A 27,118-nucleotide genomic window follows, 5' to 3' on the forward strand; every position below is an offset into this window, starting at 1 on the left:
GGTTGTTTGTGTGATGAGACCTGCAAGGAGTGCACAGCACAGCCCAAGCTAGGAATAACAAGTAAGCTTTCACTTTCTTTGTGTGACAAACATTGCTAGTGTATAATCCTGAAATTCTGTAACATGTAGCACTGTACTCTGAAAAGCACATCAGGCTGTAAGATTAAGATTAAAACGAGACACAGCACACATCTAATCACATCTTTTACTTGCTTTGCAACTTGGTCAGATTCTCTAATATTAGAGATAGTTCAGGCAGCGCAACTACAGAAATAATTTCTTAGTTTCAAATGCTCAAACAGGTGGAGAAACGCCATGCTGTCTAGAACCAAAGGTATCAAAATACGTTACCCTGTGCACATAACAGATAATCTATATTTAACTGCTGAAACACCAACAGCCTTTACACAGCCTCAGGAACACACAGATCATAACTGAAACACAGAACACATGGAAGTTGACTCTCAAGGTGGACAAACATAGGAACAGTGGGAACACCTTACAATACACATCCACAATAAAACTATGTCTAAACAACACACCACAAAGCTAACTATAAAACAAAGTCTCTCCCCAGGGGAATACCGAGGCTTGCAGGAAGTCATTCCGCATGCCTCTACCCACCTTACAGTCCTTGGCAGGGTCATGAAGATACATTTTTGAGGCTTCTGTGTCATTTTCTGTGATTATTTCTTTGGTTGTTAAACAATGAATTTCTTGTACTCTTATTTTGTTCCACTCATGAGCCAAAGCAAGAGGAACGTATTCCTGACATAAGCTGTTCAAAAATGAACCCCTTTGGTACATCATTCACAGTCTATGTCATATAAAACCATTAGGACTTCTCCAGAATTTCAATGAACCCTTGCCAAAGACCTTAACATGAAGAATAGGATGTGAAGCACTGCCCTTTCCTGGCATTGAAGTAAAAATGGACACAACCTTCCTCCTCCCAAGACCAGCTTTTACTTTGAAGGTGGAAGGAAATAAATAAACTGAGCCTGATCAAAACCTTCCATTTACCAGACACACAGCTCTAAAGGCAAAGTTAAAGTCGGGACATAGCACTAAATCAATCGGAATCATGAAAATAACGCCAAAATACAGTGACAGACACCAATCCCTGATGTGAATCAAAATAATGTTGCTAACTAGGTTAGCAAAACAAGAAGAAAAAGTTTATGCTCGAACATATTCGACATTCTTCCTTCATTATTGATCGAATAAAGATTAAAAAAAGGTTAATAGGTACAAAACTGCTGCTACCAACAGAAACAATCCCCTACTAACGTCCTTTTCACTTCAGACGCGTTAGTTTTAATGCATCGCTGTAACGGTATCTAGGGACCGTCCACAAATTATACATTACTTTAACGGCAGGTGACGATAAAAGTTAACAACTTACAACAGTTTTTAAAGGGGACATGTATATGTTTGGGGGTGGGGGTGGGGGTGGAGTACACACAGCTACTAAAACCATTCTGAACATGTTAAAACAAGGTGAGAATAGTGTTGTCGTGTTTGATCTTTTTAATATTTTCATTATATACTTTATTTATATTGTGGTACACTCCAAGGGGAGAAAATTGGATATTTAGGGTTCCGAGCACGAAATGCAAGGAACCCTTTTGTAATTGTTTAGATTATTATTATTCCGCAATAAATTCTGCCTTAAAACGTATCGCACAGCTCAAACCGTAAGGCCTACAGACTTGATACTTGGTCAACTGTCCCTCTTAATTTTTTTAAATCAAGACCGCAGTTGAAAACTGGACATGATATGTGCTGTCATTATTAAGCTGTACATCACAATCATGTTAACCACATTCTAAAAGCAGCCAATGGATCACCGGTGCAAAATTTTGGAGGACATTTTGAGTCTTTCAGTGACAAAAGCAAGCATACATTATGTATATACTCACAGCAATGAAGAATTACACTGGATAAACTACCATCCTTTAAAATGAATGTTCTTGATTGTAGTCACAAAACACATTTCATAAAATTCAGAAAATATTTCATCCCCATTTGCTAGCTCTCCAGTCTGCTTGTGCGCTGGAAACAAGTCTAAAGTGTTTGTGAAGCCACAGTGTCAGTAAATGAGTGAGAAAACAAAGTGGCTCGGTCAGACATGCTCTAATCACAACAGAAAAATGGCAAACAGAGAACTGCAGCTCTTGGTATACCCTCCTGAAAATGTTACATAGTGCAGAGAGGCTCTGTACTCCCTATTACAGGTCAGTGGAGCATCACAATGATTTAGAAGTTGTAATTTTGAAAATAGTGTTGTTTAAAGCAAGATAATATATATATATATATTACAAATATATGCTGTAATGATGATGATGAAGTCGTGTGATAGTTAACGTATCTCATCTGGTCTTGACAGTTTGACAGTTTAACGGGGCTAAACAAGAAGTATTGTTCAAACCATAATAAATTTAAATAAATAAAAATCAAAATAAAAGTGTGTCATTGTTTTGAAAAAAAATTACAGTAATAATAAAGCACTGTGATAAATCAAAACAGAATGTATTCATCAAGTTTATACTATCATTTTGTGTATTTTACTTTGCTACATTCCTATGGATGAAGCACAGTTTAGAAAAGAAATTAACATAATTTAAAATCATGCCTTGTGCTTATATTTTTTGGGCTTGTTACTGCACTCTTTCACACAACACGATGGTACCACTTCACCAGTAAAAGGAAGCAAACAAAAAGAAAAGCTCAGAGCTTACTTACAGAACCACAGAACTAAACCACAGAATATCTCCAAAATGGTGGTGAAAACAAAGTTCACATAGGTCTTACACAAGTGGTCGGTGGACCTGAGAAAATGGAACGAGTACAACGACAAGGAAGCAATGTTATAAGAATTTTTTCCCCCTCAGTTTGTTAAAATGAGCAAAATGTACACCAAGTGGGCAGTTAAATGAGAAAACACAAAATGTAATTTGAGTGCAGTGCCCAAGCTTTTAGAATTCGACTGTAAAATTCAGACGGTCCCTAAATTCTCAACGGTTACGACAGAGCATCAGTGCCCTGTGAGGGTTACTAAACATGCAAAACAACAAATGTTTGACTAAAATACGTTATAAAAGTTTGCCTTGTCGCGAGGACTGAAGAAACAGCGCTGTCCTCCTCCCTCAATATCCACGGCTGAAGTGCCCTTGAGGAAGGCACCTAACCCCCCACTTCTCCCCGGACTGCCGCAGATGAGTTGCGGAAGACAAATGTCGTTGTATTTAATGGCAAATAAAAGCACGTTTACATATTAGTAACGCCCACATTTAAATGTTAAATTCCTTCATTTGGCACCCCTCGAATGTAACTATGCCAACAAACTCACCTCCTCCATCCTTCTCGCGCTTTCCTCAGCGGCTCGCGCCGGGTTTTTCTTATATTTTGAGAAAAATATATGAGGAGCGCAATTTTCCCCTTATTTACCCGAGTTTAATCGGTTTTAAGTTGCTTTACAGAGTCGTCCAGAGCCCGAGAGAGAGAGAGAGAGAGAGAGAGAGAGAGAGAGAGAGAGAGAGAGAGAGAGAGAGAGACATGAATGAGTAACAAAACGAGTAGCGAGTGTTCGTGTGTCTGAAAAAGGGGCGAAGGACAAACTCTCTGGAATGGACCGTTACACACGGAGAAAAGCGACAGCGCGTGACTGTAAACAAACCAACACTGCTTCAGTGTGTTCACATCACCTTTACACGTGTTACCACTGTCCTCTTCACTGACCAGTGGTCAGTGCAGTGACTGTTGAAAACGACTCTCTAACAGGTCCACAAACTGTTCATTTACCCGCTGACATTTAATCTCCATTAACATAGCCATGATCGAAATAATGGAGCAGCTGCCCATGGGTCTAAGGTCATCGTTCCCAGAGGGGTATTAAACCCTTGGCTGCGGGGCTGTGGAACTGTGTTCTCTGAAGTGACGGAGCTACATCCAGTGATGCAGAACTAATCATCAAACATCAGCACATGCCCTTGCTAATGTTGTCAAGGCTGAATGCCATCAAATTCTCCCATGTTCCAGAGTTCCAGCTACAAGTGTAATATCATTACAGAAGAGAAGAATCCGTTATTTAGGATTAGGCTTATAGTGCTTTTCTAGGTCTATACACTAATGAACCTATACTGTATGTTCCACATCTGAAATTCTAAAAGTTCTGCTTTCGTCATCGTCCATCCATCCATTATCTGTAACCGCTTATCCAATTTAGGGTCGCGGGGGGTCCAGAGCCTACCTGGAATCATCGGGCGCAAGGCGGGAATACACCCTGGAGGGGGCGCCAGTCCTTCACAGGGCAACACACACATTCACACCTACGGACACTTTCGAGTCGCCAATCCACCTACCAACGTGTGTTTTTGGACTGTGGGAGGAAACCGGAGCACCCGGAGTAAACCCATGCGGACACGGGGAGAACACACCAACTCCTTTACCATTATACCATTATAGTCAAAAATAATTATATATATACACACATTATCCACACCTTTACAAGCATTGGTAGCTTCACTGTATCACAAATTAAACTAAAATCTTTATAAATTACATCTTCAGCACTGTAGCAGCTTCATTCTGTGCAGTTTACAGTTTATGCCATCAGCACAAGTGACTTATGAGGTTGTAGTCCTCTCATTGGAATCATTTGTACATTGTACCACATTTGGTAGACGCTCATTAAAAACCAGACGCACTGTTTGTAACTCTGTAGTGTGAACAGCTGTGGTATCAACAGAAAAATGTGAACGTTTCTCTGGTAAACACATGACACTGATATCAGCTTTAAGAATCATTAGAAGCCACTCAGAAGGTGTTAATCATCAGTATGACGACTCTGCAATACATTTTGAAACCAAAACTGAAGGGGGTACCTTTGGAGGCCTTTTAATAGTTGCAATGTGTCTAGTATATTTTGGCGGTTTTCTTGATTTTAAGGAAGACTAGGTATGTTTTTTTTTGCTCCTGGGGCTCCCCCGAGTGTAAATCACTTTTCAGCACCGTACTGAAATCAATAGGGTGGGTGAGGGAGGGGTGGGAAACCACTTCCCACCCTCCTCCAATAGTCAAATAGTGCAGTTTTTGCGGTGCTGAGCCCAGAGTAGCAAAGACAGAGGCTCTATTCTCCCTATTACAGGTCAGTAAAGCATCACAGCGATTACAATGTTAATGCCGCCACTTTTCACAAGATTGGGTAAGTATATAGGTAACAAGGGTCTAGATCACAGCATCTACTAAACCTACACTGACACCTGTACGACACCAGCGGGTGGTTTCACAGACAGGGTTTAAGCTTAGTCATGAACTATACAGCATTTTGAATAAGGATTTTCCATTGAAAAAAGATATAGTCCAGAACCTTAACCCCTACATATCCAAATGATTTTAGAAGAGGGACAGACGTTAAGATGTTTAAACCTTGTGAAAGCTGCACATGCTGCTGAATATAGAGAGTTTGCAGATGGGTTAAGCAGTAGCTCTATTATTTGAACTAAATGATTGTGTAACATTTAAATCTTTTGTGACCCACAACTTAACATTGTACATCAGTGTCTGACCTGTTTCAAAATCTCGTCCAAAACTTTTCAAGAAGAGCAGAGTTGTAACGAGGTACAAACTCCATATTAATACTCTTGATTTCATAAGTGTTATATCAATATATCCAAGATTTGGCCATAGAGTCTACATATACTATTCAAACATGCACTGCAGAAGAAAAACAGGGAAATGAAAACCTCTGCTTACCATTTTAAGTCACACAGTAAAGTTACAGAAGCAGGTACCACGCACTTCATGGGTGATTTAACACTGGCTGTGACCAATTAAAAACAAAGCTCACACTCGGCTTTTGAGTCTTTACCTTTTACATGGTTCAAAGGTTCAGAGAGATTGAGACTTTGACTCCATCAGGTCAGAATTTTATTTCCTCATAAGAACGAAGCGTGTAGGTGTCATAAACTTACGTTACAGCCTGCAGAGCTGTACGAATGGGAAAAGCCAATAGTGTGGACATATATATATTTTCAGATATTATGATTATGCAGAATGGTCATAAATTTGAGTCATTATTTAAACCATGAATGTAATTTATAATATAATATAAAAAAAAGGTATAAGATTAAAATGATCTCCTTAATTTTTACACATTATCCATTCTCTCAGTTTCACTGACCATACACGAGCACTTTGTAGTTGTACAATTAGAGAGTGCAGTCCATCTGTCACATATTCAGATCACTTTAACTCTGTTCTTCAGTGGTCAAGACCACAGAGAGCCGGTATGATTGGGAGGTGGATCATTCTCAGCGTTGCAGTGACACTGATGTGATGGTGGCATGTTAGTGTGTGTTGTACTGGTACAAGTGGATCCGACACAGTGGGGCTGCTGGAGTTTTTAAGCACTTTTTGGTCCACTCTGTTAGGCACACTTCCCTTGGTGCACCTTGTAGATGTAAAGCCAAAGACAGTAGCTCACCTGTCGCTGCAGTGCATTGGTCGTCCTCTAGTCCTTTATCAGTGGACACAGGACACCACCCACAGGACAATGTTGGCTGGATATTTTGGTGATATTGAGGGCTTTAAAATCTCCAGCAGCAATGCTGTGTCTAATCCACCTATCACCAGCACAACACACACTAAGATGATGCAAATACCTGGGCATCTTCACTGAAGTGCAGCATAAAAACTTAGCACGTTATGGTGCAACAGAAACTCTAAATAAGAAAACATCTTCTCAAACATGTGCTAAGTGCACTTTGTAGCTGTAAAGGTTTCTTTTTCATAATTTAGTATACTTGATCATGACTGTTTCAAACGTTATGTTCATAACTAAGCTTTTTACATTTTTAAATGTACTTTAAAATGTGGTGCTTATTAAATGGCAACATGTGAACTTTATCCTAGTAAAACACTTGAAATAACCATCAGTCTTTAGAGCTATAAGTGTAGCCCAGTTGTGCAAAAAGTAATGTTGCTGTCTCACAGCTATCAGGGTTCAGTTAAAGGGAGGTCTACGATTGTGGGAAACGCTGTTCTCTAGTTTGTTTAAATTCAGAAGCGCCACATCTTTTGAGGTGGAACGGTATATTAACGGCATGCAAACTGCTTGGAGAGCAGCAAATGGTGAGGAAACATTCTCAGAATTTAAAAAAAAGTTGTTTTTGTTATTAAAATTCTGAATATTGCTTTGGTGTGTTCTCTCTGTGTCTGTGTGGGTTTCCTCCAGTAATCCAAAACCACACATTGGGACCTGGACTGGCTGTGTGAAACTGTCCATGTGTGTGAGTGACTTAGGGAGTGTGATATCTGCTAAAACCAAAATAAAATCTATCCTTTTAGGAACCACCATACAAGTGGAGCATTATATTTAGAAAAAAAAATTTTTTTATTGGAATAGGTGTATGCATAGTCACAACTTATAGTGGTCTATAACAGCACAACCATTCAGAGCATACATACAGTCTGACTCTAGATCAGCACTAAATGACAAGTTTTGAACATAATTAAAATATGTAATAAAACGTATGCACCTACAAATGTCATGGCATCTTTTATAGGTTTGAAAGCAATTTCCTTTGGGATGAAAACAGTGCCAGCTATCCATCCACACATCCAAAATGTAGCACTACTACTTTTTTAATATATATTTTTTTAATTAATATTTGTGGAAAAAATACCGAAGTGTGGTGTGTCTACATGATGCCTTATTGTCACTGAGAAAATCAACAAACTATGTAAATTGACACAGGGCACCCTATCTTTAACATATGACGGTATATTTGCTGAAAAACACTGAAAGCATTAAAAGTCAACACAAATGAACCCATAACAATTCAGATCGGCTAAAATGTTAGCAGTTAGAACACCTTATTTGACACTTTTACCTGACTAATTTTGATGAACTAACCATAAAGGAAATGTGCCATTGAAATAAACTCCAAGTAGAACATGTTTCTACAAAAAAAAACAATCTACATATGTATTATTTTTATATTTGTAGAGGGGAGAAAATAAGAAAAGAAACGTTACCTGTAAAATGGTCCCTATCGGTGAGATAAAAGAAACCAAAAATAAGCAACGGTATTACTTTCCATCAACATCAAAAAGATACCCATGACCGTTCACTCACACAAGCAGTCCCTCTAGGCCTTTAGTCCATCAATGCACAGAGTTACGACTCATCTGAAACAATCCTGAGCAAACTCTTTGGTACCTGTGGTCAAATGACATGTTTTGTTGGTTTTGTAACTGAAAATAAATGAATAAATCCTTTCCCGAGAACACACCAATTTCTGCCACTTTTACTGTGCATTTTCTACTTTTTGCTTTATTTTACTGAATACTGCCAAAAGACCTTCATGGCCCACAGCCCAAGTGGTTGACAAACAGTTTCAGAGGATGAATTCACTTATTTTCACGCTAGAAAAATCAACCTGATGCCATTTGACCAGATGTACCAAAACACTGGCACACAATTGCAAAGGCAGCACACGCTCATGTTCTGACTGGCGATTTCAGAGTTTTTTTGGGTTGTCTCATGTCTCCATGGCTTCTGTGGAGTCTTTGGTGCCGGAGTCTACACGAGGCTGAGGGTCCAGGAGGGAGAGGTCTAACTCTGGGAGAGGAGCTCTCCAGAACTGGAATGAGTTGAAGGCACAAAGTTGGTCTTCACTGACATCATCATTGCTCTCCATTACCTGGAAAGGTAGAGGTGAACAAGAGATAAATACCAAATTGATACACTGTACAAATACAGGACGGATCAGAATAATGAGCAACCTTGCTTTTTGGAAAAGACATATATGTCATTTGAAATCATTTCTGGGAAACTGTATAAGAATTATTGTTCCACACAGCAGCACAATATTAAACAAAAACATTTGAAAACAGAAATAAGGGGCTCCAAAATGGTGGTGGGTCTGGTGTTGGGTGTTCAATTTTCTCTCCTTAACCTCCTTATATATTGTATCATTACCCCTATTTCCCTCTGCCATCCTTGACCAGCAGTCCAGTGCCATATGCCACATATTAAACAAAGGGCTTCACGTGTGAGGATGAAGGAGGATGCAATGCCTGAAGGATAATCATAAACAGGCAGCATTGATCTTTGAGTCTCTGTGGGAAAATACTTTATGGACTGGTGAAACTTGAAAACAGTGCAGAAATATGATTTGTTTACAGACAAAAACGAAAGAAACCTCCCAGTGTCTGAAAGCTAAATGTGATTGAACAATATTTTGTCCTTCCGCGAGCCTATAACCCAAAACACACGTCCAAAAACACATAAGAAGGGTTAATTACGGACTGTGCTGAGCTGGCTGTGGTGCCCTGATCCCAGTCCAACTAAACACCTTTGTAAAGAGCTGAACTCTGCTGATTTTATGGAAGTATTTAACTATATACCTCAATATAAGTGCACCGCCCATAGTGAAATACGTTCTGGAGTGCCTGCACATGAGCCTAAGGTCACCATGTCCAATGCCAATTAGCTAGAGACTTGCGGCTCATGTTCTCTAGAACCCCAGTCAACACCTTCAAGATAAGCTGTTGTGCTAGAACCAATACATCAAGAGTACCTGACTTCATTAATGTTGTCGTGGCTGAATGCCATCCAATATTCACAGAAAGCTTCCAACATCTAATGTAAACCTTCCATTAAAGGAGGAGATGCTGATACATTAGCAAAAGGGACAATTAAGAACCTTTATTTCAAAAGATACCCTGGTATACCACAGGAAACAGTGTCATCACTCTGGATTTTCTTCAGGAAATGCGCTTTTCTAATTTTCTTTGTATTTATTATTATTATCATCATTATTTTATGTTCATTAATTCATTTTTCAGTAAACACTAAATTCTCTTCAGGGTCCCAGCGTGTCCTACCCAGAATCACTGGGCACAAGACAGGAACACACTCTGGACTGGCACCAGTCCATCACAAGCACGGCATACTTTATATGGCACCGAAAAAGGTTCTTCTATTGTTATAATGTCAAGCTTGTTACAACAGAAGAACCGTTTTTGGCGTCATAGAAAACCCATTTCTAAAAAGCGCAATATAGAGGCATCTATAGCACATTCATATAACATATATAACACACCCTTGCAGAACGATAAGTTTTAAGTGTGCACCTGTTGCACAACCATTACCTTATTATTAATATAATTTTATTTGTATATCATCTACATATTGTATGTTACTGTTACACAAATCTGCATTTTTCTCTCAGTTTAATTGGAAAGACAGTCTCAGTATCAAAAATACATGAGGCAAGAATGAAAGAAATTATACCAAAGCCAACAAAGCGAGGGGCACAGGGTTTGGTCACTTGTTCCCAAGAGCTTGTCACTCATTTACATTTCTGTTGTTTTAACATGACACAAGACACACACACACACACACACACACACACACACACACACACACAAATAGAAATGTTTAAAAATATGAAGCAAATAATATTAATACAATATAGCACACTATATAATAATATAATCAATTAATATGATTAATATTAATTCACTGTTGCACAGTTAGGGTTTGGATGGATTTGGTGTGGGTTTAAACAGATACAAAATGAGAAAAAGGGCTGTACAAATCAGCAGAGATCGATCTGTATTTCTCATCTCATTGTTCTCATTTTCTCATCAAATAAAAGGTCTTCTTGTTAAGAACATGTCAGCTTCAATTTTTAAATTAAATATCAAGGACTAAGCTCCAGATTTTTCATTAAATGTATGTTTAGAGTTTAAGACTTTACTAAAATATTTTTAAGGTGCACATATTTCATTAGGATTAAAGTCTATATTTAAATCTCAGTTGCACATTTTACATTGAGATTAGGTTTAGCACTGAGGCGTTGAGGTATTGTTGCTCCTGGGGCTCCCCCTATTTACAGCACTGTACTGAAAATGGGGAGGTGGAGGCAGTGGCGGGGGTTTCCTGCCCTCTTCCAAAATTTACATAGTGCAGTTTCAGCAGTGTTGAGCCCATAGTGACAATGACAGAGCGTCTATGCTCCCAATTACAAATTAGTGGCTCATTAGTTTCCCAGAAATGGATTAAGCCAAGCCTTGTACTACACAACATTGTGAACTGTGATTATTTTCTATTGATAGCACAGGACCAGGCTTAATCCCTGTCTGGAACCCCCCCCCTTAAAAATGAAAAGAAAACTAGAACCAGTTTGTTAGTCTGTGGCGCCATCTGTTGGTCAGACAGTGAATTGCACACTGTACTACACACCAGTTCGAAACGCATAATAATAATAATAATAATAATAATAACAACAAAACAACCCGCACTTTGTTCAGACCCGCGGCTCTGAGCTGTTCCCCTTGTTCCCGTGGCCGTTTACAGCGCTTCTCCTCAGGGTCCACACTCTGCCGCTCCTCCGCGGCGGTGCGGAGCAGACTGTCCGGGAGTTGGAGCTCGGGGAGCGCGTCCACCTGGCTCGATTTGAGTCTCTTCCTGCAGCGCGGCGGCGGGTCCGATGAGACGGGTGAAGCCGAGGACAGAGATTCAGGAGTCGGGGAAACCACGTTGTCGCAAGACGAGCTGCGGAGCCTCTTCTCTGGCACGGAGCACGACAGCTCCCCGCGGTCGGTTCTCCGCTTAGACCCTCGAAGGCAGGACTCCCCGACTAGCGCTGGAGGTTCTTGGAAACCCGAGGGGAACGGACACATTCCGGCGCACATTCTACACTCAACACGCACACACCTCCTTTCGGTGTTTGGGCTACGGCGAAAAGGTCTATACCGCCCCCATAAGGTTGGAAGACTGCATTTCAACAACAGAGCAACGAGGTGGAAGTGTCCTGTACCCAGTAGCAAAACAGGCCTTACTTTTAAATGACCCTTAAAAGGTGGCATTTAGTTGAATTCACAATACACCATTAGATTCCTATTTTTTCCTCTTAAATAATGCACAAATGTTATGTGTTTGAGCAAAGAAGCACATTCACTTTTGAAGACATTGGGTAATACACAAAGCAAGGTTTCTCTATACGTGCTTCAGTTCATTTCCCATTGGTCATACTTGACTTTGGGCTTACTAACACATTTCAGCTCTGGCATATTTAGCGGAATACATGAAAACATGTCTTTAGAGATTCCATCCTTGAGGGAGGGGAGAAAATTAAGTGAGTTAAAGTCTTATTTGATGCATTGCTGGTTTCTGAAATGTAGTAGACAAGGATGGATAAAGAATAATAAAAAAAAAGACATCTGCACTTCAGGACAAAACACAGATGTTTGTGTTCATTCGTTCACTGTGAGAAGACAAGAAAAGGAAGAAGTGAAGAAGTTTAAGCACTCCAGAGCTAAGCCCTCAACATTAGTGAACTGGCAGCAAACACAACAAACATTTTAGGCTAGACTTTGGAAGGTGGTGTTGAGAAATATTCCTGCAGATTTCTTTAATTAGAGGCAAGGCAAATGTTACACAATAAACACGGGCAATGTTTCTTTTCCTTATGCTCAAAAAAAGTACAATCTTCATTTTATTGCCCACTGGTCTCTGATTTTGTAAAATGCAGTATATTGATTAAGGAAAAAAAGAAAAAAAAAAGAGTAAAACCAAGTAAACTTGTGCTTTTTTATTATTATTAAAAGGCTTTCAGTGTTTATAAGATCAATTCAAGTCACATTTCAAGTTCTGAAAATAAGAACAAACTTTGTTATTGTAAAATGAGTGTGTTAATAGTAGATTTGTTAGCACACACAATTAGACACCAAGTTTAAAAGTATTTGTATACTAATAAGGGCTGTATTACTTGTCGATATTCAGAGAAGAGCTGAGTTTGCATTCTAAATAAAATCTTTTGTGATGAATTGCTGGTTGCTGAAACTCTCCAGAATTGTTGTAAGAAATCAAAGAAATACAAAAATACCTTTTCTTATTTTTCTTTTCGGTGAAAAGCTTTCTTTAAACATGCCACTGGCATTACGTCCATACACAAACGGCAAGCCAATCACTGAAAGCACAACAGCACCGAATACTTGACAAGTATTTGCCCAGATGCCACTCAGAGCCAAGTTAGAAATCGCATAACAATGGCAGCATCATGTAAGGATTTCTAAAATAATAATAACACTGAAAATGACCCTGGTCTGCTCTACTCCAGAGCACATAGGAATTAAGTGGAGCCATATGTTCTACTCCCTCTGTGTGTGTTAATTAGGAACCCAAACTGTTTGCAGTGCAGGTCATCAGAAATATACCTCAAAGATGGGTTTCTCAGTTTAGCTGGATAATTTGGCTTGAGGTGTGGGCTGTTCCGTTCAAGAAAAAAAACTCTGTCTCAAAAAAAACAACACACCTACATATTTCTGCTTTATCAAAAACTTCAGAAGAGCTGGATAAAACAATGAATTACAGAATAAGTACAGTGTCTTTTATACTCAGAACTGCAGCTAAGAATGGAATGAGGTCTAAGATCAAATAATTCATTCTTCTAGATTAAAAAAAAATACTCTTATGCCTTTAATGTCATTAAATGTGAGGCACTGCAATGAAGAGAAAGTTTCGGTCCTTCTGATGTCACGTTTTTGCTGCTGCTTCATTCTGTACACAGTCATCCAGCTGATTCTCTTTAGGGGACAGGGTTCCATTGGACAGGTGCTCCACAGGTTTCCGAACGACGAAAAAGACACAGTCATACAAATATCTGAGCATGGAGCGATCGTTTTCTGTGTATGTGGTGAGCACTGACTCTCTCTCCACCTAAAAACAGAAAAAGAACATTTCATATGGATAGCAAACTACGCTAATTAAGATATGTTTAGAGTCAGAAGTTTGTTTCTTTAGTTTTGTGCTGAAGTTATGGGGCTAAGTAAGAAATGTAAGCCTGTAAACAAAACATAATGTATGACAAAAAGACACTTTTTTGGTTCCTGGTATAAAGAAGATTATTAATAAGACAATCTGTCAAATGGCATTAAAAAATATAAATAGAAACCTCTAGACTGCCATTTACAGATTGGGTAAATTATGTAGAATGTTGTTCAGAATATTACTGTAAATAAATGACCTAACCCCATTAACAGAAAAGTTGGGATATTTATTAAAATGGATGATAACATGAATCTCAGATTTGTCTGAGATTTGACCAACTTAGTTGTATTTTGTTACGGCAGAGTTTTTGGGCCATGGCCTTGAGGGAGTGAAGATTAAAATAAATAAGTAAATAAATAAATCTTAGAATAAAATCAGAATTAAAATCTCTGAATAATTCTGACTTAAAAAATAATAACAATAATTCTGAGAATAAAGCCAGAATATTTAGAGAAACACTGTTTCGTTATTTATTATAATATGTAGACAGACAGACTGACAGTCTGTGCGCCACTGAGTGCGTTGTGAAAGAAGCAGTCAGTGAAGTGAACAGAATTATTTATTAAATCCATCCACACGACTTTTCAACTAAACCCCATCAGTGCAGCCTCTGACTGCGATGGCTTTAGTTTATTGTACAAATCCATGAGCTACAACATGATGGAGCGTGGGCACACCAGTGTTCCACTCGCTCTGGATCGATCATATTCGTGATCATTTGTATCCTGTGAAACTATACGCCCTCTTCTGAATACACAGGTTCTTGCACCGATTCAGGGTTTAAATACTAATCACAATCTGGTCCTGATGTGGCAGAGAACAGTGTTTATTCCTGAAATCTATACCATAGTATGACTTCAGCAACACATTGCATTCCTCAGTTACACTGTGGTTGTGTCTGCCCCATTATAGGTTTTGAGAATTGAGGATACCAATTGTTGCCGTTTTGAAATTGGATTTTTTTTTTTAACCTAGTCTTGGTTGAGAGTTCAGCTGCTCAACAGTTTGTGTTTGCCACTGCCTAATTCTTTGCCCTATAATGCACTGTGGGAGACAGAGCTGGACTGAATGTAGGCCAGTCAAGCTTGCTTACTTTGTGTCTGAAGCTACTCTGTTGTAGCACACCAGAAAGGGCTTTGCAACCTATTGGTAAAATTACCGTGAACAAAGCCATGGTGAGCTATGTCACATATTTACTTGCAATGACAGCCCTTTGGGGATGCTCATTTTATACATAATTATACATCATCTGTTACCAGTTCACATAGAGGAATGTTTCAATCAGTTTAACTTTGAACCTTTTTCTTTTATTTGCTCTCATCTAAATTTTTCTGTGTTCTTTACCCATCAGTTTCTACATTTATTTATATTTACACAATACAATTAACTTTGTCAGCTAAATATTTAAAGGAATTTATTTGTCCATTTTAAATATAAATAGAATACAGTTAAAAACAATCTTATTTATATTTTACTAAATGTCCCAACTACTACAATAAAGAGTTTTTATACTAATCTTTGTTGTGTTTCAGTGTTGTCTTACCTCCAGCTGAAATCCATATTTTAAAATAACATCTTTTATGTCTTCATAGCTCAGCTCAATAGACAGTTCATTGGCCATATTTTCAAAATGATACAGAAGAGGACCTTAAAATAAATGAAGGAATATATATATATACATATATAAAATGCTTTCAATATTACAATCTTCAGTACTGAAGTGTATATTACTATGGTTTATGCTGAATTGGATGTGTGGGGTTCTCACCCAGGTTGATCCAAACACCACCAGGTTTTAGAATATTCCATATGGTCTCTATATAATCAAGGACATTATGGGCAGTGTCGATAAAGAAGCAGGTAGCTACACAGTCCCAAGTGTCTACAGGAGACAACAAAATATTAGTTTCCACATAGGTCATTTTTCAATTTCTATTTCATAAACCTGACATGCACAGAAACTGATTAATTTGCCACCTGCTAAAGAGCCAGCTACAAGTGTTCCATGGAAGATACCATAAAGGCTTCCTAGCTAGCTTAGGTATAAAGTAATAATTCTTTACACAGCAATTAATACCAACCAATCTACATTACTTTTTATGTTGAGAAAAACGTTATTTTACTCTGTCTTAGAAAAGTAAAGAGTTTGCACACTGCAAATGCTTTAAAAGACACTTCAGTATCATTGAGCATAGGGCTGTGTGATATAACCAAAATTTTATATTCCAATACAGATTCATTCATATCCCAATAATGATAAATATCACGATATTACACGTTTTATGTAAATTCAGTGATTAAAAAAATAAATAAATAAAATGACCACATGGGGGATGAATAAATAAATAAATTAAATTAAATATTACTGTACGCTGAATAATATAACAATATTACACAATAGACAATAATATATATTTTCTCACATTTGTGTCTTCTTGTATTTAGAAATTCTGCAAAGTGTTACTTAAACATTACATGTACTTAAAATTTTCAACTGCAGTTGCAAGCAAAAATATTGTATATTAATAATATACACTAATTAGCCTCCAAAATATAAATAGCCCAAAATATCAAAAGCAAACATCTAATTGCTTTTTAACAGTAAAACTATGTCCATGTTTGTGTGTGCTGACTTAACGTGTCATCCAAACAACAAAAAGACTGCAGTAAAGCCTTTATTTAAGCAATAGAACACGAGGGAGTGTGTTATCACGAAATAACAGCACAGTTGTGATGGACACGTGAGCCGAAGGTGAGTGGTGTAGCCATCTCAGCCGTGCTGTTATTTCACGATAACACATCCATTAACAACGGTCTTTATTAAAAAACCCATGAATAACCATGTCCCAAATTCGGCAGAGGACTGATATTGGATAGAGTTTGCTTTTCAATCATGGCACGAATTCAGCACTGTTAACAACTGAAATGCAATCCCTGCTTTGCATTTTGCTTTGGCGCGTTCACAGCGCCACACAGTGGAATACAATACAGTTGAGCTGATTGCATTGTTCGGTGGTTTGTGTTCAATTCTGACATGAATTGAGCATTTAATTCTTTAAATGGTAATCGACACATTGTTTTTTTTCTGGTAAGGGACAGAGCAACATTAAATCAATGTAATGTCACAGGTCTGTGTTTAAAAGTAATCTCACGTGTATTGTATTTCAATGAAACACTTAGTAACACAAGTACCTTACAATGTAAAGCAATACAGTTGTGTACTAATTACATTTGGAGGTGACTGTATTCAATTCTGACACTAATTCAGCATGTAATTTTTATTGTTTTTCAGTAAAGAGGTCACAACGTGAAAACAACATAATAGCGGTTTTGCTTTTAATTTTGGCACGTGTTCTTCATGTTGGTTTGGAAAAGCAATGATGTGTGTGGATTGCATTTAACATCGTCCTATCGCAGTGATTGCTATTCAATTTGGCACCAATTCCTCTCCATATTAATGAAACCCAGTGTGCTCAGTCAAGCTGCAACTAACTAAAATATACGCATATTCCCTTTGTAGTAGACTGTAAGTAGGGAAGTAACTTGGTGGTTTCCACCAGCCAAACAGTGCATTATACATTATTCATATTGAACCAGGGTGGCATAACTTAATTTTAGACATTTTGTGCTAGGTTTTAAACCCACAGTCATGCCTAACATGTAATGTTAGTGCACTATGTAGGGAATGGGGATTGATTTGAGAGACACAATATGCGTCACAGCGACTGCATCTCTGAAGGGCTTTCGCTCCACTGGTTTCAGATGATAGAGCGCAATCTACAATAGACATTTTTCTATTGTCACGCGATATAAAAAAATAAATAAATAATAATAATAATAATGAATTTTATTTTTGGCACCTTTCAAGACTTGCAAGGTCACCATACATAAAGAAAAATCTAAGCAAGACAACATGTACAAAGAAAGCAAATTAAAGCTAGCTATATAAAAGAGATACATAAAATCAAGGGACTATGCTAATGACTGTATGCTGTCTTAAACAGGTGGGTTTTGAGGCGTGATTTAAAAATGTCCAGTGAGTGAATATTACAGATGTCCGGTGGGAGTTCCAAAAATGGGGGGCAGTGCGGCTAAAAGCTCTAAACCCCATGGTGGTCAGACGGGCTGGAGGGACAGTGAGACTGATGGATGAAGAGGATCTAAGAGTCCGGCAGTGTCTGTTTATGTGAAGGAGCTCTGTGAGGTACGGAGGGGCAAGGTGATGGATGGCCTTAAAAGTAAGCAATATGAGTTTAAAAATCAATACGAGATTTAACAGGGAGCCAGTTGAGCTGTTGAAGAACGGGGGTAATGTCATGAATGGATGGAGTTCTATTCAGGATACTGGCAGCATATATATATATATATATATCGTATAGCATATATAATATATCGTCATTTCACACAGCCCTAATGGAAAAAACATTGGAAAACAGTAAGACTTTGTACTGGACTGGAGGTCAATAAAAATAAATAAAGCATCAAAGTTCCAAATACGCCCATACTTGACCAAACAAAGATGCCAAGCCCTACAGAAATGCAACTATACATAAGCAGCATATCTAAATTCTGACTTTCTGAAGACTTTGCCCCCAAATGGATTAGAATATTCAGGATAATAAAATAATTGCATATTTTGGAGTTAGTTCAGTAAACAAATAAAGGGTAGGGGTGGGCGATATGGCCCTTAAATAATATCACGATATTTTAGGGTATTTTCACGATAACGATATCTTTGGGGATATGACGAAACAATGAAAAATACTTTTATTCATTTCAAGAACACACTATTACTATAACAACAAAACATGTTATATTACTATTAATTATATTAAATATATGTAGTATATTTACACTGTACTTCACTGTGCCTAAACGACTCATGTAAAGAAAGCATGCCATATTATGGCTAATTGTATGATGTCGTGAGGTAAACATGTTAGAATATCATGCATTCACAATATTGACTTTTTAAAATCGTTTTAAAAATGATGATATTATTGCGAACGATACGATATGGTACAGCCCTAATAAGGGGTAAATTCTCAAACATGGTCCTGGAACAATTATACATTCCCCTACTTCACCCACTTCAAACCAAAAGATATGTTAATGAACTGATTAGTGAGATCAGAAAAATGCATATACTCCAGGACCATAGTAATAAGCAACAACAAACGGACTCACCTGAATCAGTGTAGACTTCTAAGAAGTCCCCGGCCGTCATGGAGAAGTTGGAATCTGGTGGAAGACTCTGGGGATTGACATCTGGGAAGGAGATTGGTCTTGTCTGATCAGCAGACTGTTTGTTATTGCTGAACTGGTGAACCCAGGGGTATAAAGTCAGCGCATTCTCTTTTTCACACCTGAGAAGAGAGACAGGTGTTTTGGCTTCTGTTTGTAAACCATCTACACTAAACTTTACATAATTGATACATAAGCTTGTGGCATTTACATAATTTACCTGTGCTTTTTATATTAATACTAGAAGTGTGAGCCCACCATGCTGACAAACACACTTCGTACAAGACTCAAACCCTCATCTGCACTTTTAATAACTCGTTATTCACACTGTTTTTTATTTAAACCACATTGAGAAGTCTCCTGGATGTGGATTGGGTGAACATTTTAATGAGATTTTGGTGACACTTACTTCTAGTATGTATTAGTTAGTTTGTTCTAACGGTAAAATACATATATGCAAAATCTGAAGCAAACATGTCTTAGCTGACTATATGTAGATTAAGTTGAAAATTGCACACAATGCCATTACGATCACAGCATGCCTTGTACTGCTGTACTGAGCCCCAGGGAGGAGAGAAACACTTTTTTTATTTTAGTTATTATGAAATTAAACAGTATTTCCCAACCTTGATCTTTATACAGATCACATATTTCATAGCTATTCTACACGTATTTTTTGACTGCATAAGAAAAATACACTACGAGGAAGAGTCCAGCCCAATTTTCCATTTTCTGTCTAAAGCCTTTCATAGGAGATGTTATCACTTATCAAGTAACCATATGACATCAAAAGTTCCTCAACAAGGTTTCACCATTCATCTTTCCTGTGAAGTCCCAATACCTGTTCAGGACAAAGTTGGAGGAGAAGAGCATGAAGAAACTCCATTCATTTCCCTGGCAAGAGTATCCCAGTCGAGCGATTTCCCACGTCAGCCTACCCAGACCAGCTCCAGGAATCAGGACATTCACCTCAGACACGTCGCTGTAGAAAAAGTACAGCATATATTCCTTTTTACTTGTTCCATAATGTGACATATTTCTGTCATATACCACCATGCGCTGCATTATCAGCAAGCTTTTTTCATGACTACAGATGCATTTCCATTCTTAAAAACATTACAAATGATGTGATTATTGCTATGGGGGCAGCTTGGGTCTAAACACGTTTGCTGATTCAGGACACCAGAATGGAAAGAACAATGGGGTAAGTGAATGAAGGAACAGTGCCTTCTCTTCCTTCATATTTGTTTATTTATCTTTATGAGCTGGAAGTGCTGAACTGCATACCGACCGCTTCAAACAACTCAGTAAGAAATGTTGGTTACATCTAAATAAGCAGCTATCTGACTCCAACGGGACTTCAAGAAGAAAAATTGAGATTTAAACCTTTAGCCATAAAGTTGTACACCCATGATATATATGACATAAAATATGTATCTGGGACAGTACTTTTAATGCGCTCTGTGTATGCATTTCACCCACCACTGGTCAGGAGGGAACTGTTTTTGTATCTCATCTATGATAGGAGTGTAGCAAGAGTCCCGCTCAGCTTTGCCTGCCTCACTCCAGTCACGCACAAACTGCTTAATGGTGGATTTCAGCTTGTCCATGTCAAACGTTGAAGATGGTCCAACTTTCCTCAAGTTTTCCTGAGTGCACAAAAATAGAGAGAACAGTGAAATATCAGTATCTTGGAAGTTTTTCAGTGAAAATGTATGACTTAAAATATTTTATTATTATTATTTTAATATACAGTTTTATAAAATTACATAACATTATTAAAAATGATATAAAATTACATGCTGCAGCAGCTAGTATTGCGACCAGATCAGTAGTAAACTTTAATAGCTAAAAATTAATAGCTTAATGAATAGTATTTTTATTGCTATACCTTGCATGATTCGACGCACTAATTGTGTCTTCAATTATCTGTTTGAATTAGAAACCAAATGATTGTAGCCTAAACCACAATGCACTAGGCCTTCAGAATTACTGTAACGTGTACTAAATGATGAGAATAAGCTTCTGAAAATTTGAATAATCAATGCTATAAAATGCTGTTCGGGTCAACCCAACTAGTACTGGGTGATAAAGATTTTCTCTAACGCGATAATAAGCTTATGTCATTCAAATTCTGTAAAACTTCCACAATTGGGGACAGCAGGGAAAGGGAGTTCAGTTGGAGAGGTAGTGGGGTGTTTCAGATTGCCACACTAACCCCGGATGCGACGGGAAAGAGGGGAAAGCAAAGTAACAAACTGAGCCAAACACGTGTGTGTCGCTGTTCTTATTGCTCTGAATTTCATGCCCTAAGTAAATGTAAACGGATTAGAACTGTTTGTTAAGTGTGAAGCTTGCTTCGTACCTGGAGCTGTCAGATAATGTTTTTTAGTCTTAAGTTTCTTAGGCTTATTCTTTAGTCATTTTATCAGCATTGACACTTGGCACTCTCGAATGCTTTATACGTTTATTGATTATGCAGTATAGGTATTTTTGGACTGCATTTAAATGATTTTTGCAGAGGCAAATTTTCACAAATCTGACCAAACAATTCGAGCAAATACTGCATCTCAGAGTGATCGTCATGTTTGTTTGTGTGTGTTTTGACTGAAATGCCCATACCCAATAAAAAGGCCAGTATGGTAAGAATAGTGAACAACTACTTATTCAGCATTTCCTCTGAAATCAAGGGTATTAATAGGAGAAGTGACAATACAACAATACAAAATCAGCCCAAATTCACCTAAAATGTTCATAATCAGCTCATTAATATCTACACTGTAACAGAGCGTTTTATATTTCCCCTACTCACAGAGCTTCACTCACCTCCTCCCCATACTCAATGTTCTCGAACATGTGGATACAGTTTTGGACGATGGCCTGCAGCACCTCGTAGTTCTGGTCTACACAGCGGCGGATCTTGGCCAGGTTTGGCAGGAAACCAGAGAGAAGGCGCTGGTGTTTTTGAGGAAGACTGCGGAACTGCCGCTCGGTTCGGTTCACACGCTCCTGGACGTGGGTTCTGATCAGAGAGAGGGGCATGACAAACGGGAGGGCAAGGTTACAGTAGTATTAGGGGTGTAGCAATATTCTTTTCATGATTAATGCATATAATCTAAAGGCAACAATAAGACACCATCAGAAAAAAGTACATAGGCTACATGACTTAAAAGTAGACAACCATTTATCACATTTTTTTTTTTCTGAAACTTGGATTATTAACAGAAATTGACAGATGCTCCCCACACCAAACTTTACTGCAAAAACTGCCACTACTCTTCTAGAACAGCTGTAGACTAGATGCGGGAACATGTGTGTGAGGTGAGGTTTTGTCTGACTCACAACGGCAGCTCCCAAAATTATGCCGTGTTTGTTGAAACAATACAAATCCTCCTGAGACTGGGGCAACAAGGAACGAAAAACCTCTACTGATCTGTCTGAACTGGGGTGCAGAGACAGGTTTAGTCCCAAAACACAAAGACAACACTCAAATACACAAGTAAATATTGCTTAATGCTACCACCACTGTCGCTGTGGTTTCCAAAGCCCACGGCTCCTGTTTCCAACGTTATCTTACGATGTCACCAGCTTTATTTCAGTTGGAGCTGCTAGTGGAAACGTGACCAGGGACCATGGACCAAAAAGCAAGTACAACCTAGTAAAGTAAGTACCATGCAGTGGAAAAGACCACAGTAGAGAAGGTATGATTTGGGTGGTGGATAATTTTCAGAGCTGAAGTGGAGCTGTTAGAGTGTGTTGTGTTGGTCCACCTTCCATCCATCCATCCATTATCTGTAACCGCTTATCCAATTTAGGGTCGCGGGGGGTCCAGAGCCTACCTGGAATCATCGGGCACAAGGCGGGAATACACCCTGGAGGGGACGCCAGTCCTTCACAGGGCAACACAGACACACACACATTCACTCACACACTCACACCTACGGACACTTTCGAGTCGCCAATCCACCTGCAACGTGTGTGGGAGGAAACCGGAGCACCCGGAGGAAACCCACGCGGACATGGGGAGAACACACCAACTCCTCACAGACAGTCACCCGGAGCTGGAATCGAACCCACAACCTCCAGGCCCCTGGAGCTGTGTGACTGCGACACTACCTGCTGCACCACCGTGCCGCCCGTTGGTCCACCTTGCTGATGTAAAATCAGAGGCAATAGTTCATCTGTTTCTGTACAGTTTGTGTTGCTGTATCTGATCCCTGCATACTACAGCAGCACACACACTAACACGCCATCATCTCATCAGGGCTGCTGCTGTGCTGAGAATTATCCACCACACAAATCATACCTGTTCTTTGGTGGTCATGTGAGGGTCCTGACCAGGATAAAGAACAGGATAAAGGGGAGCAAAGAGTTGTGCGTTGCAACAGATAGAGAACAATCTGTAATTGTTGAGGCTGACAACGTTACTTTACTCACAGGGCACTGTGGCATTTAAGGTGGAAGGGGAATTTACCCACACCCCCATAAAAAGCTTCAGTTCACGATTCGGTTCTCGGTAGTATTCAGTACTATTATTAAACAGCATTTTAAGAACTATTTTACATTTACGGAAATAATATTCCATCAATATTTTATCATTTAACACGTTTTATCCATCCATTCAAGGCTTATTCCGTTAAAATGATTCCTGACTAGAAGCTAACTTATGTTATCACTTAGCTCCCCTATGCAATAAATTCATTATATGGATTCATTAGCGGATTTGTAAACCGTGCAGCTTTTGTTTGTAAAAACGCTAATTCTGGGCTAAAATGTGTTTAGTTAGTGTGGAGAGTTTGTGTAAGTTGTTTACATTTAGCGCGCTAAATCGCTAGCACCGAGCTTCAGTAACTGATCCATTCCCGAATAAAGCGGGAGTTACCTGTAATATCTGAAAGCGTCGATGATTTTCCAGAAATGTTGGCGCTCCAGACGGGCCTCCTCCTCCGGGGACAGCTTGGGTTTTCCTCGGTAAATGTGAGATTCCTCCTGGCCTGTGTCTGGAGCTCTGTCGCCCATTCTGTTGGCCGCCATGGACCACAGCCGGGAAAATAATAAACTCATCTTTTCAGAAGTAAAGTCCTTCGACCGCTCTGCCCCAGAAAATGAGGATCACTCAATATTTATATATATATATATATATATATATATATATATATATAAATATATATATATATATATATATATATATATATATATATATATATATATATATTATATATATAAATAAATATATATATAATTATTATATATATATATATAAATATATATAAATAAGGATTGCACATGATTTGCAAATATCTTAAAAAAATAAAAAAAGTTATGACGCAGAGAATGTGAAAATTACTAGTCTGAAACCACCAGAGGTTCAGCAGAGATGATAGCTTTTTTTATTTTCTTAAGATATTTGCATGAGTATTTAATTTATGTAAACATAAAGACAAATAATGAGAAATCTGCCTCAAGCAAATCATGTGCAATCCTTATTTAAAAATAATATATATATATATATATATATATATATATATATATATAAGCAAATATTTTAAAAAATAAAAAAGTTATGAAGCAGAGAATGTGAAAATTACTAGTCTGAGACTCATGTTCTCGAATGATAATAATTTTTGTACATTTTTTTCATATTTTAAGCAAATTGTTATAGCTTTATTGATTTAAAATTTTTAAAAAATGTAACAAAAATCAAGAATTTAATTTTATAGACAAACCAAAGGGTGTGCATGATTAGTGTGATTAATGTCTACACTGCACAGCTGATTTTAAACTTGTAAGTAACTTGGTTGAAAAGTTATTGAAAATTCAATTTTAAAAAATTCAATAAAAACCAAGAATTTAATTTTACAGAAAAACCAAAGGGTGTGCATGGTTAGTGTGATTAATGTCTACACTGCACAGCTGATTTTAAACTTGTAAGTAACTTGGTTGAAAAGTTATTGAAAATTTAATTTAAAAAAATTCAATAAAAACCAAAAATTTTATTTTATAGAAAAACCAAAGGGTGTGCATGGTTAGTGTGATTAATGTCTACAATGCACAGTTGAATTTATAGTCTTATGTAACTTGGTTGAAAAGTTATTGAAAATTCAATTTTAAAAAATTCAATAAAAACCAAGAATTTAATTTTACAGACTAACCAAACGGTGTGCATGGTTAGTGTGATTAATGTCTACAATGCACAGCTGTATTTTATGTCATATATAACTTTGTTGAAAAGTTATTGAACATTTAATTTTAAAAAATTCAATAAAAACCAAGAATTTAATTTTATAGACAAAGCAAAGGGTGTGCATGGTTAGTGTGATTAATGTCTATAATGCACAGCTGTATTTAAAGTCTTATGTAACTTGGTTGAAAAGTTATTGAAAATTAAAAATTAAAAAATTCAATAAAAACCAAGAATTTAATTTTATAGACAAACCAAAGGGTGTGCATGGTTAGTGTGATTAATGTTTACAATGCACAGTTGAATTTATAGTCTTATGTAACTTGGTTGAAAAGTTATTGAAAATTCAATTTTAAAAAATTCAATAAAAACCAAGAATTTAATTTTATAGACAAACCAAAGGGTGTGCATGGTTAGTGTGATTAATGTCTATAATGCACAGCTGTATTTAAAGTCTTATGTAACTTGTTTGAAAAATTATTGAAAATTAAAAATTAAAAAATTCAATAAAAACCAAGAATTTAATTTTATAGACAAACCAAAGGGTGTGCATGGTTAGTGTGATTAATGTTTACAATGCACAGTTGAATTTATAGTCTTATGTAACTTGGTTGAAAAGTTATTGAAAATTCAATTTTAAAAAATTCAATAAAAAATAATATTTTAATTTTACAGAAAAAACAAAGGGTGTGCATGGTTTGTGTGATTAATGTCTACAATGCACAGTTGAATTTAAAGTCTTATATAACTTTTTTGAAAAGTTATTGAAAATTAAAAATTAAAAAATTCAATAAAAACCAAGAATTTAATTTTATAGACAAACCAAAGGGTGTGCATGGTTAGTGTGATTAATGTTTACAATGCACAGTTGAATTTATTGTCTTATGTAACTTGGTTGAAAAGTTATTGAAAATTCAATTTTAAAAAATTCAATAAAAAATAAGATTTTAATTTTACAGAAAAAACAAAGGGTGTGCATGGTTAGTGTGATTAATGTCTACAATGCACAGTTGACTTTAAAGTCTTATATAACTTTTTTTGAAAAGTTATTGAAAATTAAAAGTTAAAAAATTCAATAAAAACCAAGAATTTAATTTTACAGACAAACCAAAGGGTGTGCATGGTTAGTGTGATTAATGTCTACAATGCACAGTTGAATTTAAAGTCTTATATAACTTGGTTGAAAAGTTATTGAAAATTAAAAATTAAAAAATTCAATAAAAACCAAGAATTTAATTTTACAGACAAACCAAAGGGTGTGCATGGTTAGTGTGATTAATGTCTACAATGCACAGTTGAATTTAAAGTCTTATATAACTTTTTTGAAAAGTTATTGAAAATTCAATTTTAAAAAATTCAATAAAAAATAAGAATTTAATTTTATAGACAAACCAAAGGGTGTTCGTGATTAGTGTGATTAATGTCTACAAGGCACAGTTGAATTTAAAGTCTTATATAACTTGACTGAAAAGTAATTGAAAATTCAATTTAAAAAAATTCAATAAAAATCAAGAATTTAATTTTATAGACAAACCAAAGGGTGTGCACGGTTAGTGTGATTAATGTCTGCAATGCACAGTTTAATTTAAAGTCTTATTTAACTTGGTTGAAAAGTTATTGAAAATTAAAATTTAAAAAATGCAATAAAAATATAAGAATTTAATTTTACAGACAAACCAAAGGGTGTTCGTGATTAGTGTGATTAATGTCTACAATACACAGCTGTATTTAAAGTCTTATGTAACTTGGTTGAAAAGTTATTAAAAAATAAATTTAAAAATTCATTAAAAAAAAGATTTTTCTATCCATCAATCATTTTATTGATAAAATAAATCATGTGCATGATA

At 37.1% G+C, this 27,118-nt stretch overlaps 1 protein-coding gene across 1 annotated transcript; it reads right to left on the minus strand.

Annotated features, from left to right (window-relative positions):
* Positions 1-12,606: 12,606 nt before the first annotated feature.
* Positions 12,607-24,182, minus strand: LOC136679126 (carnosine N-methyltransferase-like). Its single transcript, XM_066657433.1, has 8 exons — positions 23,973-24,182; positions 21,917-22,112; positions 20,573-20,739; positions 19,932-20,072; positions 19,034-19,212; positions 15,615-15,728; positions 15,390-15,493; positions 12,607-13,735 (listed from the first exon to the last, which is right to left on the minus strand). Exons 1-8 carry the CDS (start codon positions 24,152-24,154, stop codon positions 13,553-13,555), a joined length of 1,266 nt encoding a protein of 421 aa, XP_066513530.1. The 5' UTR covers positions 24,155-24,182; the 3' UTR covers positions 12,607-13,552.
* Positions 24,183-27,118: the final 2,936 nt, after the last annotated feature.

Source organism: Hoplias malabaricus, chromosome Y, assembly GCF_029633855.1.
Source record: "Hoplias malabaricus isolate fHopMal1 chromosome Y, fHopMal1.hap1, whole genome shotgun sequence".
Taxonomy (NCBI): Eukaryota; Metazoa; Chordata; class Actinopteri; order Characiformes; family Erythrinidae; genus Hoplias; species Hoplias malabaricus.

Bases quoted from the DNA above. Each gene is read 5' to 3' on its own strand.
- LOC136679126 (XM_066657433.1), bottom strand. From the start codon at position 24,154: ATGAGTTTATTATTTTCCCGGCTGTGGTCCATGGCGGCCAACAGAATG. The intron at 20,073-20,572 runs GTGGGTGAAATG...CTTTTTCTACAG, and splicing joins CAGTTCCCTCCTGACCAGTG to CGACGTGTCTGAGGTGAATG. The intron at 19,213-19,931 runs GTATTGGGACTT...CTCTCTTCTCAG, and splicing joins TCCAACTTTGTCCTGAACAG to GTGTGAAAAAGAGAATGCGC.